The sequence below is a fragment of the Bicyclus anynana genome, chromosome 2 (assembly GCF_947172395.1).
Source record: "Bicyclus anynana chromosome 2, ilBicAnyn1.1, whole genome shotgun sequence".
Taxonomy (NCBI): domain Eukaryota; kingdom Metazoa; phylum Arthropoda; class Insecta; order Lepidoptera; family Nymphalidae; genus Bicyclus; species Bicyclus anynana.
The window spans coordinates 18,268,952-18,284,716 of record NC_069084.1 but is presented as its reverse complement, the minus strand read 5'-3'; the positions used below and the strand labels follow the sequence as shown (position 1 = coordinate 18,284,716).

Sequence of the window (15,765 nt, the reverse complement as noted above, 5' to 3'; positions counted from 1 at the left end):
CGGTCGCGCCTGTCCCGCATACACGACACGTCCGACCTCGCCGAGATCTCCTCGCTCGGACACAACTCCGCGCCGGTCAGTACCAACAATCGGCGGAACGATCTGATGACCCACTTGGTGCTCAGTGGTCTCAGACCAATTATAGAAGGACCTGTATCGCACATCATGGTCACGAACAAAATTGTCTGTCATTTTCTGAGGAAAACGAGCTTAGATTTGGTATATATCTTATACTAAACTAGAAGTTTTTGGCCGTTTTTTACACCATTCAATTACAGAAAAAGGTATTTTTACGGAGCTCTTTAACCGACGAACAAGATTACAACTATTTAACATCGATTCTATAGAGACAGTTTTTATAATCGCATTAGATCGTTGATCATATACTTTGACAGAAAAGTAACATCTAGCGAGGCAGGTCGTATACAATAGTTGGTCTGAGTTACCAACACTCGGCGGAACGATCTTATGACCCACTTGGTGCTCAGTGCTGAACCTACCTATAGCAAAACTATATGCCGCAAAAACATTTTAAGAACATGTTCTACAATGCATTGTAGAATGTGTGTTATCTCATATGTGACTATAATTTCACTGTCCATCCTTCAACTCAGAACATAGCAATGCTAAACAGAAGTCGAGGTCCGAGTCTCAGAGAAGACGCCCTGAGAGAGTAGTGTACCGCCCATCACTTCTACTTCTCCCTTCGGGCCTCATCAGGCAATGCTTCTGCGCTCGCCAAAAACCTCCTATAACGCCGCTGAGGTCACATTAAGGAGCCTACGACACTTAAACCAGCAGTATAAAAAATGATATTTGACGCCAGTAATACTTCCACGAGGATCAGCTAACGATCTGTACTTGTGGGTCATTAACTTGTTCCGTCAATTAGTAGTACATTAAAAAGAAAAAATTGTGTCACGATTATGATCAAATAATATACAAAATATGAACTTAATAATCAACAGAATCGTCCATTCCAACACTCCCTGAGCTACAGCTCGTCGTGCGTCTCCGCCTCGGAGTTCTTTGACGCGGAGGAGCACGAAGAGAACCACAAGCAGAACGAAATCATCACCGCTGACGAGGTGAGGAACATCTTACAACTTTAGTAAGCACTTGACGAGGTTTAAAAATACATTGCAAATACCGAAATAGGTTGAGCTAAATTTATTAAGATTTTGTGATTCAACTGTAGAATTTCTATTGAATATCTTTCCAGTTTCTCTCAAAATTGCCTGCCTTGAAGCCGCTCTTGACTCTATTATTTAAAAATGCTTTTTATGAAAGTGTATTTTCGAATTTCAAGTGCATCCATTTAATTCCCTAGATACAGGAGACATTTTAGTGTAGATCCAGTGAATCAGGTAAACCAGCCTACCAAACACTCTTAAACATCAAATCTGTAGATATTGTTAGTGATACCAAGAAAATCGCAAAGGTGGGCAGGATAAAACACTTGCCCTCCTACTAAAGATTCAAAAATATTTATCTCATCCTCTATTATATTATCAACTTAGCATCTCCGTAGCGCTCTCCTCCTCTAGCGATCTTGATTGTTGCCAGATTAATTCTGGATCAAGACAAATTAGTTTTTAAATAAATTCCTTGTTATTATCATTACAGACAGGCGTGATAGAACTGGACGGCGACTCGACCTCAGAAGCGGGATCGCTAAGCAGTGAAGACGGCTCCGCAAGCTCCGACAACTCAGATGCAGCCAGTAAGAGCACATTTCTTTGATTTTTTTTATATTTGCAATATTTCTGGATGTATTTAGGAAATTAACTAGATGACTAACTAGATTTGATGGTATATAATGTCAAACTGTAGTTTAGTCTATAGTAATATAATTTAAGAGCTGTAGTCATAGCGATCTAAGGCAATAACATAAAAGTATCTATTATTCATTAAATACAACAAAAAAAAGGAAAAATTATTGCTCTCTTAAGTTGTCTGACATATTGTCGTAAGTTAAATACAATATGTCTTTTTGTCGTCACGAGGTATGTCAGTGACACTTGCTAGACCTCTGTAGGTCTAGTAGAGTGACTATATCGTGTGTGAGTGTGTCGCTCGTGACAGCAGAGCAGTCGACGCTGCGGCTGAACGAGAACGGGCCCAACACGTGGGTGCGCCGCACGCGCCTGCCGCACCCGCGCCCGTCGCCCGGCGGGCCCAGCCTGTGGAACCTGCTGTACAAAAACATCGGCAAGGACCTCAGCCAGATCTCCATGCCGGTCACCATCAACGAGCCCCTCAACATGCTGCAGGTTTGTTTGTGCCACCTCTCCCACCCTTTGTTTTCTTTTCTTAGGGGAAATCCTCAAGGGTATCTAGCCAGAAAAGCGATGAGTCGGAAATCCACATAAATATGATGTCACGAATGGCACAATGATATTTGGCGTTATTGGTAATAGGGTGGAATTTTCAGGATGCTTAATTGAAAGGAATTTTGTACGATACGGGTGTTATGTAAGCACTTTTTGCTACAAACAAAAAATTCTTAAGCCTCTTGTAAGTTCTTACACATGGTCTACCTTCAGCAGTGGATTGGCTGATTATAATGTAAAACTGAATACTTTCTTCTGGTTACAGCAATAAGTCTAAAATAACTATCACTTCCAGAGATTATGCGAAGAGCTGGAGTACTCGGAGCTGCTGGACGCGGCGGCCAAGAGCGTGGACGCGGTGGACCGCTGCGCGCTGGTCGCGGCGTTCGCGGTGAGCGCGTACGCGGCTGCGGCGCACCGCGCGGCGTCCAAGCCGTTCAACCCGCTGCTGGCCGAGACGTACGAGTGCGTGCGCGCCGACCGTGCGTTCAGATTCGTGGCCGAGCAGGTACTGACATACGTACAGGTTCCTTAAATGTACACTTTAGTACTGATTATTGAAGGAATCATCTATTTCGGTATTGATCAAAATAAGTGTGAAACTGTCGAACTAATTAATAAAGTTCATTGACAGTAAATGTCAAAAGACAACAATCGGCCAGTATATCCCATATTATAACCGTTGCATATATAATGATTTGATTTGAAGTCTTTTTAAAATCATCTTTGGTCAGTCACTGAGTAATCCGGTTCTTAAAGCAGATTCTACAAAGACCCTTGAAAAAATGGAATTGATAATTTACAATTTTACTGTTTGTCACCCTGTTTTCTGTGATTTTTATATATTTTTGTGACACAAGAAATTAAAATCGACGGAAATCTTCAGCAGAAATGATGATGGTTCCTCACACAGGTATCCCATCACCCTCCCATATCGGCGTGTCACGCGGAGTCCCCGCGCTGGGTGTTCTGGCAGGAGGCGCGCATCAAGACCAAGTTCTGGGGCAAGTCCATGGAGTTCCAGCCCGCGGGTAGGGTCCACGTCAAGTTGTTGACTACGGGAGACCATTATAGTTGGAACAAGGTACTGGTGATCCCACTTCTGATGTCAATTTTAAAAAATTTTTAAATTTACACTAATAGCTGCTGCAAATTGTAAAACATAACTTAAGGCTTTACTTTAATCACAATTTTTATATAATTACTTACATTCTTGGCCAATATTGGCTCCGAAACTGGTGAATTTTTCTTTCTAGAGAAGTCAACAATGTTTTATTGAAAAATTTGTTATGTTTAAGGGTTTTTTTTTGTGTATTGTGTTGTCAAATTAATTCATCGATTTTAACAGGAAATAGCAAATAAAACAGTTTAAATTAACTGTGTAACGAATAACCGTTTGTGCAGGTGACGACGTGCGTGCACAACCTGTTCGGCGGGCAGCGCTGGGTGGACCAGTACGGGGACATGCACATCGCGTGCCAGGGGACCGACATCGGCTGCAAACTCAACTTTGTTAAGGTGGGGATTCTGATTATAACATTTCATTGTTGATATTACAAAGGACCTTATTATTAAGTACTTTATGTTACTAATTGCTTGGTATTGTGCTGTAGGTAAACTTCGAGCTTCAATGAAAAAAAATGAACTTATCTTGGTTGATTTATTAAAATTGACTTTTCGCGTTTTTTGGATAAATTAATAGTCGTGGATGTGGACGTTTAATTATTAAAGTCGTGGACGTTTGCTACTTGCTATGTGGGTGTTATTTTGAATCGGAAAGTAAAATACATGTTCTCTCGCAGGCTAGCTCATGGTCGAGCAGCAGGCACGAGGTGCGCGGCGCGGTGACGGTGGGCGGCAGCGGCACACGCCTGCGGCTGGCGGGCCGCTGGTCCGAGGCGCTGTACGCCGGCGACCCGCCCGCCGCGCGCTGCCTGTGGAGGCCCGGTACGTACGTGCACTACGACGTACACACTCGCGACCTGCGTCCACCAATCACAAGTCTGTTAATGCGTTTTCATCAAATTATACTATCTTTGGCCTTTAATGGACCTTAATGAATCAGTGACACATACGATACGGGTGATTGTAACGAGCGAAACATTTCCAGGCGCGATGCCCCCGGAGCACGAGCTGTACTACGGGTTCACGCGGTTCGCCATGGAGCTCAACGAGATGGAGCCGGGCATGCGCGACGTGTTGCCGCACACCGACACGCGGCTCAGGTGCGACGGGGAACTACCTAAATCTCCTCCTCCCTGGGTCTTGACTGAAAATCAGTGCTGCAAACTTTTATTATAGGAAATGTGTCACAAGTTACATTTTGGGCCTTCACACATATGATATGGTGCCTTTTTCTAGGTTATGCCATTGCAGGGCATTTATTTAATACTTCCCCTATTGGAGAGGACGGACGCGCCACCTTTCTATTTCATATCTATAATTTAATATTGTGATGCCTTAAAGAAAAAAATCTCGTAAAGACAAAACGTTGAATGCGACCGAACCGGAAATATCGCTCTTTCGTCCAATTATAATAAGAAAAGGAACGATATTTCTGGTTCGGAGTTATTGGTCTATAATATGTCAAACTTGTCTTCAAGAGAAATGTCGTGGGTTACATGTTAGGCCTACAGGTGGACATTGTCCCTACTAATCCCTCAAATCTCTTAGGCCGGACCAGCGAGCGTTGGAGGAGGGCGACGTGGAGGCGGCGGAGCAGTACAAGCACCAGCTGGAGCAGGCGCAGCGCGAGCGGCGGCGCGACTGTCCGGACAACGCCCCTGCATGGTTCACGTGAGTGTTACGAGCGGCCAGCCGAACTAGCGAGACATTGAAGTCCTAGAGCCTTAAAATTACTGTTCTCGATTTCTCAAGGAAGCATTACTCAGCTTTATTTATTAGTTCCCTTGTTGTCCCCAGGAAAGTGCTAGAAGGCAGCGAGGAGATGTGGTCGTTCACGGGCGAGTACTGGAAGGCGCGCGAGGCGGGCTTCCCCACGCTGCAGGCGCCGCGCCTGTGGTGACTGCGCCCGCTGCTGCACGTAAGATGCTCTACATCTCATTGTCCTGTAGTTATCTTGTAGTCCTGGCTGGCTGGCTGTAATCCTGGCTCGATAAGGCGCGCCAGTCCGTGCCCAAACGGGAGTGGAACAGGCGAAGGCGAGAAATCAGGGCAGAAATGCATGAGATGTGGCAGGAACGGTGGTCCTCGGAGATCTGAGGTGGCGAGCTGCGTTGTTTCTTCTTTCTGCCCCAGAAGGGGGAGAAAGCGAAAGCAGGGACAAGAACGAAGAGCAAAAGAATTTCTAGGGAGTGAAGAAGGCGCGAAGAGGGGAACACGCGAAGAGCAAGTACCGGCCCCCCCCCCCCCCTACCACTAATTCGGCCCGTATGACTGCGAAGTTGGGTGGGCCATGGGAGGTGGTGAGTTGTCCTGTAGTTATTTGGCAATGGCATAAGAGGCGAAGTAGCTCGGGACGCGTTGGTGCCAGTGGCGGATCCGCGGGGGACGGAGCGAGTTCATCGCGTTTCAGCCCCTGGAAGGGGGAGAATGCATTACATAAAACAAGGGTGACGAATAGATAACTTGTAGGGAATCAAGGAGGCGGCACGGGAAACACGCGAAAAGCAAGTACCTGGCTCGTTCTCTTAGATTCGGTCAGGGCAATGGGAGGTGGGTAGTCCTGTAGTCATTGTCTGTTGCACGAGATGTGTCACAAATAGTTCTGGAACGCGCGAAAGACAGGTTTTTTATTAAAACTGTAAAAACTTGAGAATTCCATCAATACCTTCCTAGAATAATCCTTTGGTGGCACCACATGTCACGTTTTGTTGATGCAGCATTCCGAGGGATTCTATCAAAAATCTCCTCACGTATCTATGGTAACAATTCTGTATGATCCTGTAGGGGGACTGTGTCACATTTTGATGATACAGTTGCTTTATCATCTCGGTACGATATAAAATTGTCCGCCTTAGACTTTGATATATTAATTAAAGCCTTGAGAATTAGATGTTCTTGTCAAATAATTGTTTATTTGACAGAACATCTCATGGACTAAGGTTTATCATTCAAAACACTTTTTCGAATAAATTTTGTGGCTTGAACTTGCCAAGGTAAACTGTGCTCATTTGACTCAACAATCTCTCTGGTGCTACAGGTGAGAACGTTATGAAAGTTTGTTTTTTAAATATTTATAGTTTAATTGTCTCTTTTCCAGCCTTTCCCGCAGCGCGAGGTGCTCTGCTAGGTTGTGCTTCGCTTAGCGTTTTATAGCTTTACATACAAACCGTTTTCGCCTTCAAGTTTTACTGTACGGAGCAGTAGAGGTGGCCCGACACACTGGAGTATGGACAGTGTGTTTGTGAATTAGGAAGATATAATGTATTGCTACTTAAATACCTTCAGTATAATCAGAGTTTTTAGAAAGATTTATTTTGTGGGTACATAAATGAAATAAAATATTCGTTCAGTTGTGTCTGCTAAAGTTAATTTTATTTACATATTGTATATTTTTATTACATTTTTCAATCAATTAATTGTGGTAAATAATGCCCTCACTAAATAAATATATATGAATATTTTAACTTATTGTATTATAATGAAAATTGTACACTGAATTATTTTCTTGCGGAAGTGATTCTGTTTTAATTGAAATGATTTTATTTTATTAATTGATGTAAATCGGCTACGCTATTTTAAAATGTAGCAAGTGACATTTTCTAAATATTACAAAATGTGAAACGTCTCACTCATTTTCTAAAAATATAGGACTACGCTTAAGATGTTGTGCAACTTACGGTTTCACTTCTGGTATGTTTAGTTTAGGGACATCATTATCTAAACAAAATATTCACAGATCATGTGAAGTTTAACGTGGCAGAAGAATCCTGTAGGTAATCATGTAACATAGCATCATAAGGATGTTGAGAACCTTCCTTTCACAGTATGCTGCATAATTTCACTGTACACCTTCAGTTTGACAAAGTTTAGACAACTGAATCAATCATAGCAGCAGCACTCACTGTAAGAGATATCTTCAAAATCTTCAAATGGGTTAAGGAAAGAAATCCATTACTTTCCGTAAATCGCAGAAGTAGATATGTATATCGATCTTATATATTTCTCTTTTATCCACTCAGTCTTTGGCTCTCTAGTATTTTTTTTAATTTAAATTTTATTGTCACTTGCTATATTTTCATATTGCACAGTCGAAATGTAATTAAGTCCATTTTCAATGTGTTTGTTTGTCTACTAACATACTGGAGTAAAGCTTTTGACTTAAAAACAATTCTACATACAAATATATTGAATATACATTTTATGTATGTAAACGGCTGTGAAATTGTTTCCAGTTTAGCGACGTTATTTTTGTGTTAAGCTTATTGTAGTCAATGTTGTTTTAATTTGTTGCTTTATTATTAAGTACAAATAATCAGTATTTTTACAAAAAAACTGTACATAATATAGTATAAAAACGAGAAATGAAATCTTTGACATTTTTCGCACTAAAACTTACAGTTACTTATCCATCAATAATTATATATATTTTACTAAATAATATAATTTACTTATAGTATACAGTATACAGTTCGTTTCATATAGGATAGTGCGGGTGACAGTTCGTTTCACTCTTGAAAGTTTTGCCGCGATAATAGTACCAATTATGAACGTCATACAGGTGACTGTCACTGTACCCATGCTATCTGAAAAGCACTTTAAACTGCAACATTTCGTTGGTTTTGTATATAAAAGCGTTAAAATAAGCAGATGCAATTGCGGGCTACTTCCATAGTATAGTGTGATGTGTTTTATTTAACAGGGACTTTTCGTATTTCTTCTTTCACTTGTCCCCATTAAATAAAATACTGGATGTTTGATATAAATTGTCAATTGATGATTATATTAAGGCAGTATTGTGTTAAGTATTCCTTAAAACGATTGTAGCTTCCTGTGGTACACCCAAAAACACACTGTTGACATAATTCATTGACAAAGAAGAAGACATTTTGCAGACATAATAATTTACAAAAATGCAATATGGGTCGGAAATAGTACTTCCTTTTTTTTAAGTCCGTAATAATGTCCAATAGATACTAGAACTATACAATACTACAATGAATTCCAATAACATAAATATTTGTGCATATTTCCATTATTATAACGTTTTTGTAACATATCATGTCTTGAGTGTGTTTCATGGTTGATCGGTTGATGTAATATAGACTTTATATCTCTCTATTTTAGGTTTGATTCAAAACGTATCGCTAATTTCAATAGGCTACGAAATATATCTCGAGATGTACCATCGTCTTTTCTAAAATTGCTTAAATAACCCCCGTTAATGACTCTCTGAGAGGTTCAAAGTCTGGACTTCGATACCCACCTGTTGGCCTATTGTCGTACTTTTAACACGAGAATTTTGCTTACTTAATGGGGAAATAGAAAATTTGGTCATTTTTAAAAATATTTGCTTATAAAACAGTTTGTATTAATGAAACATCTATGCCAGTCATAGTAATTTTACATATAAACTACCTAATTGATTGTAATAAAAATTTTGAATAATTTCGAATAAAGTGGACACTTTTTGTACATACACGTGACGGTTATATTTCATAGCCTATAGTAGTTTTGTCTCTTCTATATTTGTCTATTTCCTAAAAAATATCGATGTTGTTAGTACTTAGCTCGTAAATGGAAAATGTTATACCATCTCAGTGGTACGAGTACATTTTAAATAAAAATAAATAAATATCATCTATTATTATATAAAATTGAATTTTCAAAACTACTCTTGCTAAATTTTTACCTTAAAACCAACTGCACTGACAAACAACCAACACAAGACGAAGTAATTTTAATACACAAGTAATATCTAATCTATTAAGTAATATATTTACCAGTATTTTTAAAATTGGTAAAACAGTGTAAGTGGAAATTTTTGTTTTAAATTCGGCGATTGTAAGCTGGTGATATAAGTATAAATCAACTTACAGCATACCACAGACTAACATGGAAGACATTCCACAATTCAGCAGGGCTATTCTGTAACTTTGTTTTTTTATAACTCTCAAGTGCGAGTTTCGAATCCTACTCTGTCTCTCTCCGTCTAACGCGATACTGTAGACAGAAAAAGATGGAGGTGAATTCGAAAGATGCGATAGCGAGTTATAAAAATTTCATTACAGAATAGCCCTCCAGATTGTTCTAAAAATTTGTGATATACAAGTACGAGTAAAAGCTATTTTCATGCATGTTACATTAAAAATTTAATGTACGTAAAATCCTAATTATTCCGATAAAATTAAAAAAATAGACAAGTTTGATGCTACTGTGATGGTGTAATTTTTTAATGAGCGTGTTGAACATAGTTGGTATAGGACGAACTTAGGGTGTATATTGTGATGCTTTTGTATTGTGAATAATTTAGCCATGGTTGAAGTACAATTAATATTTAATATACAACTACCCTCAGTTTTACTAAACTTTGGTGCGATCATAGCAATCTTATATAATTCATAGTACAAACGTTACCGCTAACATACAATTACTTATTTATTAATTGTGGGAAAACGCAAACAGTCTAAAACAAAATCTATGTGCGTACGCTGTAGCATGGTACGGGTGACAGTACGTATCTCTCTTGAAAGTTTGCCGCGATTCCCGATAATAGTACGTATTGTGAACGTCATACAGTCAACTGTCACCCGCACCATGCTACAGCACACAGTCACATAGTGTAACACTTATTGATGATGAAGTTCTATTTTTATCTATACTTAATATTATAAAGCTGAAGAGTTTGTTTGTTTGTTTGTTTGATTGAACGCGCTAATCTCAGGAACTACTGGTCCGATTTGAAAAATTCTTTCAGTGTTAGATAGCCCATTTATCGAGGAAGGCTATAGGCTATATATTATCCCCGTATTCCTACGGGAACGGGAACCACGCGAGTGAAACCGCGTGGCGTCAGCTAGTATGTAATAAAAACAAAACTTCAAATAAAATGATATACTTGTATATACTTTTATGGAACATTTCTTTTAAAGTTAATATAATTGCTATTATTACAATGCATCAGTAAAGTTTCGTGATCCAGTGGGTAGGATCAGTCGTTGATAATTAATTAAGGTCGGATTGTATAGAAATTGACAATATGTAAGATGTCGTCAACAATTTTTATAAAGTGAGACCTAAATTACATTTATTATTCCACTCAAAATATGTATTACTTATTTGTGATAATAATGCAAGAGATTTATGAAAATACCTAATATAATATTTATACAATAAATGCAATAAATATATTATAATACTCGATTAAAATATTAATTAATTAAATGTATAAACAGTATAACAAATAACAATTACAAGTATGAACATTGAGTGAAAACTTTTAGAAATTCTCTATTAATAAAATAAATAAAAAAAGACAATTTTGTGTCATTATTAGTAACTATATGTTGTCACTTAACAATGTAGCTCATTTAATTTACCTCACGAATTAATTAGTATAATATTATTTTGGCGTATTAGTTATCAATATATCTATTAAAAAGTATAGTCATAATAAGTTTTGTAACCGATACGTCAAATTTCTCAACCATAACACTTTCAATACACATAATTATTAGTGTTGTTTTTGAAAACATATTCATTATATTATTATAAGCTGACCTAACATAGCAATTATAATTTTTATTTAATATAATATTAGAATGTATGGTGACGGATTTTTCACTGAATTCATGTAATTATTCTAACATTGCTCGCAGAATATTGTGATTGTCGTTTTAAAGTCGTGACTGGTTTACGCAGCGACCGTCGAGCATTGAACAGTGTTGTGCCGTGAGACACACAACTAACGTCAGGACGCTCAGAGATTGCGGTTTTGACAGGCAACAGGGACAAACATATTCAATAGGGATGATAACAGTTTTTTAAATTGTATATTAATTAGGAGTATGCTTGTAATAAAGCAATTTTATAAAAGTTACAGGATATCTGTGATCATTAATTTCGGAGCTACAGGGATTTAAAGGGTCATATTTGCGGCGCTGCCGCGGATCCCTGAACGCCCCGTGTTTTTTCAACAGCACGAATTAATGACGTCGTTGATCATAATGATCGTTAGATTTCTATAGGCGTTCAAACAAAATTACAAATATCTTTGTTATTTGTGCGTTTGATGTTTATAGTTCATGTATTGATAGATGTCACGTTTAATGTTAGGAAGCTAAAAATGTATGAATTTTCATTTAATTACGATATAAGATTTTTTGTAAATATCCAAGACAATATTTTCATTTTTACATATAAATTAGTTAATATTGACCTTATATACCCGAATGTCTTATAAAAATCAATATATTCAAACCTAGTTATCATCCCCATTACAATTGCCAAGTTTTTGTATGTCTCTCTCTCTTTTGTCGTTACATCGCCCACCTGTCAAAAACGCTATCTCTGAGCAGCCGGACTTTACAGTATCATATATTCGCACGTTTAAATTACCAGCTGCTGTGCTATGTAAGTGCGGTGCTGAGTAAGTAGGTGACGACCTTTACTTTATTATTATCATGATAGTAGCTATAATATCAAAGTACCTAATTTAGAGATTTAGTTTGTTCCTTTTATACGGGTGTATAAGGTTATTATTATTTTAATATAAAAATGTAAACATTACTTAAACAGTATTGTTACAGTTTAAATATGTAGATTCAACAGACAAGTTTTTCTAACAATACAAGCATACAAGTATACAAATCTATTATTGAGATCTTTTGTAAGGAGTATGCTGAATATGTCACAAATTGAAGTTCGCGGCGCTACAGACTAACGGACGACAATTGTTTTTAATACTAAATAGTTTTGTCAGATTTGATGAATTGACAATAAAGTAGTTTTTTTCACATATAGATTTAAGGATAAATTGCACGATGAGAGTTTCTGGAATACAAGCGACATCACTATGGGATGGGATTGTTGCAAGAAAAAGCTATCACTCGCATTTCTCATACATCCAGTTCCTCGAAACTATCCTTGTGTAATTTAGCCTTTACTGTTTTTATTGTTAGATATTGTTGTGGTGTTATGTAATATATTGTATAAAATTGCCAATACGTCTGGGGTAGTTTTGATGTTAAATGACAAAAAATATAATTAATTTATGTATTTACAATGATATACCTGGGTGACAGAGCTTCGCACGTTTTTTTAGCAAAATCGTATTTCTTATGACGTTGCTACGCTATCTCGTAGAATATAAGTTAAAGTAGATAGAGAGGTTATTTTTCACGAAAATCTGACAAATCATACTTCCTTCTTTTCTTCGGCTTTAGTTATATCAGACAAGCGGCGTATTTGTACCGTCGCGTCGTGGATAAAAAAGGTTGTATTTAATATAGCGGCTAGCGACATTTTATTTTTACGATAGAAGTCGTTGAGTATATATTTAACTCATTTTGTTCATTAGAAACTAAGTGATTGGCCTTGAAATTTTGCTCTATAAGTTTGATCACATTAAGAGTTTTTTAGCGTTGATTCTTTAATTCTTCTTCAAATCCTATATATAGTTCCTCACAATATTGGTATCTATTAATATTTTAAAAAGTAATAGTCAATTTAAAATTATTCGTCTAAATAATATACGTTTAACAAATGATAATCATAATATTTTTAAATAACGTTATTAACAATAGCGTCCATTGGGTTACATCTCGTGTGTCACAAAACAAATTAATAGATGTAGAAGTACTATTATCCTTTTCACAATGTTAATTTTGTAAGACAATTTAGTTCAAATATTGTATACGTACAAGCAAACCATCACATTTGTATCACTGTAATATAGTGAACTAGTGGACGCCCGCGACTTCGTCTGCGTAAATTTCGATGTCAACTTTACTACTACTCCTACCCTACCCTACCCCTACCCTACCACTACCCCAACCCTACCCTACCCAACCCCTACATCTACCATACCCCTACCCTACCCTGCCCTACCCCTACCCCAACCCTACCCCTACCCTACCCCAAACCTACCCCTACCCTACCCCTACCTTACCTACACCCTACCCCCATCTTACCCCTACCCCCATCCAACCCCTACCCCCATCCTACCCCTACCCTCCCCGTACCCTATCCCTTTCCTACCCCTATCCCACCCGTACCCCTATCTCACGCCTATCCTACCCCTACCCTACCACTTCCCTATCCTACCCGTACCTCTACCCTACCGCTACCCTACCTATACCCCTACCCTACCAATACCCTAAACCCGGCCCTAAACCTACCCTACCCCTACACTACCCCTACGCGTCCCTACCCGTAGCCTACCTTACCCTGTAACTTCTCTATCTTACTCCTACCCTTAGCAAAATCGGTCCAGTCTTTCGAGAGTGGTGGTATGACCAAGAGAAATAGGAGGTAATCTCTGGATCTACTGGACCGATTTGGAAAATTGTTTTACCAATAGAAAGCTATGTTATTTGCGAGTGTTATAGGCTATGTTTGATCCCCATATTCACACGGAAACGGGAACTCGTAAATGAAAGCGCCGGGCGTCATATAGCGGAATTACTGCGTCTTTTAGAAATTTTGTATTATCTCCGAAACTATTTAAGTAATTAACATACTGTAAAGGGCAAATCTTATCTCCATAATATCCTTGTGATTATTAAATAATTTATTTTAATAAGGATTAAAGTTTAGTTGTATAAATAATGACGTAAACCTAAGTATATAAAATTAATAATTTTTAAAACACAAAAGGTACTATATCTGCTAATATATAGAAGATAGATATATGGCGTCGCGGACTTTTTTGTAGAACTTTTAAAGATACATAAAGTCTCCATACATTAATTTCAATTTTACACAATGGTTAAGGCAGCGCATGCGAATAAGTCTGTTTAAAAGGTTTTTAGTCCGACCTGTATGACAAAAACTGTGATAACTCGGCTAATATATATGATACCAATATAAAATATAGCCTATAGCACTCCCCGATAATGTAGCATTCTACTGGTGAAAGAATTTTTAAAATCGGACCAGTAGTTCCGAAGATTACCCCATTTAAAAAATGTGACAAACTTACAAACTTACAAACTTTACCTCTTTATAATATTAGTATAGATAGATTAGTATAGATGTACCTATGTTCATAGAAGCCCATTTAAAGAACACTAATTATAGGAGGTAAGGTCGAGCTAATTGCGTGCGCGGTGGCCCTAATGGGCTATAACCTTAAACTGGTCATTACACATAGCATTGTCTAGTGTTGAAAAAGCCTCTAACGCTTCAAAGGTTTCCTCCGAAGGCTTTTCTAAAAGAAAACTTTCTAAATAATAATAAACAAGGTTTATTCTTTCTATCACTAATAATAATAAATTGACTTTTGAAAGAACAAAACAAAGTATTCATTGATATAATCTAACTACAAGTGTTGTAGGTATTAAACAACAACTATACAATGATTTTATTGGAAAGTAATACTTAGATATAGTTTTTTTAATATTTAAGTGCGTTGTTTTGTAAATAATTTCATGGTGTTATTATTTAATATATAAATTGTGAGGGAATTTTGACATTATGCAATAATGTTTGTACTTTTAATTGTGATTCCAATTTTTAATGTAATTAAAATTATATTGAAATAAATCACTAACAGGTTTATTGCGACTGGTTTTCTTTTTACCCTCTTGATAAATTGGTAAGGAATTTTGTTTATTTCGTAAATTTTTAAATTGTTATCAAACAATAAATTTTATTTAGAAAAGAATCTGCAATACATTGATAGTAGATTGGGATTGAGTCAAAGCGAAGCTTGACCGTGTCCGCTAGTACAATATAAAAATCTATTACTAATACAGGGCTTACCTATTTTAAATCACTGCAATACTCCAATAGTTTTTACTATCGGATTCGGTTCGGTTAGCTTTGCAAGAATCATAATTTCGCTTGGGGTAATTTTTAAATTTGGCGCGTACATAAATGCTTCGTCCAGAAACTACTAAGCCTTTGTATGTTATGTAACTAGTATATGTTTCTTATTCAATATAATATGTATAGATATTTTACTCCAGCATAAAATAACTATCGTAATTTATTGTTTGCGAAGGTTTGGTCTTCAAAAAATTCAACATTCAATTCCGGAAGTCTATTACATAATGTGCATGTATAATTGCTAAACGACCATTATTTGTTAACTGTTGCCAAACGTCAAATGACAGCAGGCACAGATAGAAAAAAGAAATGATGTCAATTAACACTTGACAGCAGAATGATTTGGCAAGTTCAGTTGGCAATCATAAAATCGAAAATCTAATTTATAATTGAAAAGAAAGCTGGTACTTTCTTCACGAAAGTATAATATAAAAAGTCGCCAATTAATCAACCATCTAAATGCGATGTCAATGTTGTCCAG

At 37.3% G+C, this 15,765-nt stretch overlaps 1 protein-coding gene across 1 annotated transcript in view; it reads left to right on the top strand.

Moving 5' to 3' along the window:
* The window catches only part of LOC112053008 (oxysterol-binding protein-related protein 6), a gene marked incomplete in the record, with an annotated part of 46,796 nt that extends 31,782 nt beyond the window's left edge, over positions 1 to 15,014 (top strand). The window contains 12 exon segments of the mRNA XM_052885094.1: positions 1 to 75; positions 969 to 1,088; positions 1,627 to 1,723; positions 2,086 to 2,273; positions 2,629 to 2,841; positions 3,247 to 3,417; positions 3,738 to 3,851; positions 4,136 to 4,280; positions 4,444 to 4,558; positions 5,007 to 5,129; positions 5,256 to 5,376; positions 6,556 to 15,014. Of these exon segments, the coding sequence (XP_052741054.1) occupies positions 1 to 75; positions 969 to 1,088; positions 1,627 to 1,723; positions 2,086 to 2,273; positions 2,629 to 2,841; positions 3,247 to 3,417; positions 3,738 to 3,851; positions 4,136 to 4,280; positions 4,444 to 4,558; positions 5,007 to 5,129; positions 5,256 to 5,358 (1,464 nt within the window).
* Positions 15,015 to 15,765: the final 751 nt, after the last annotated feature.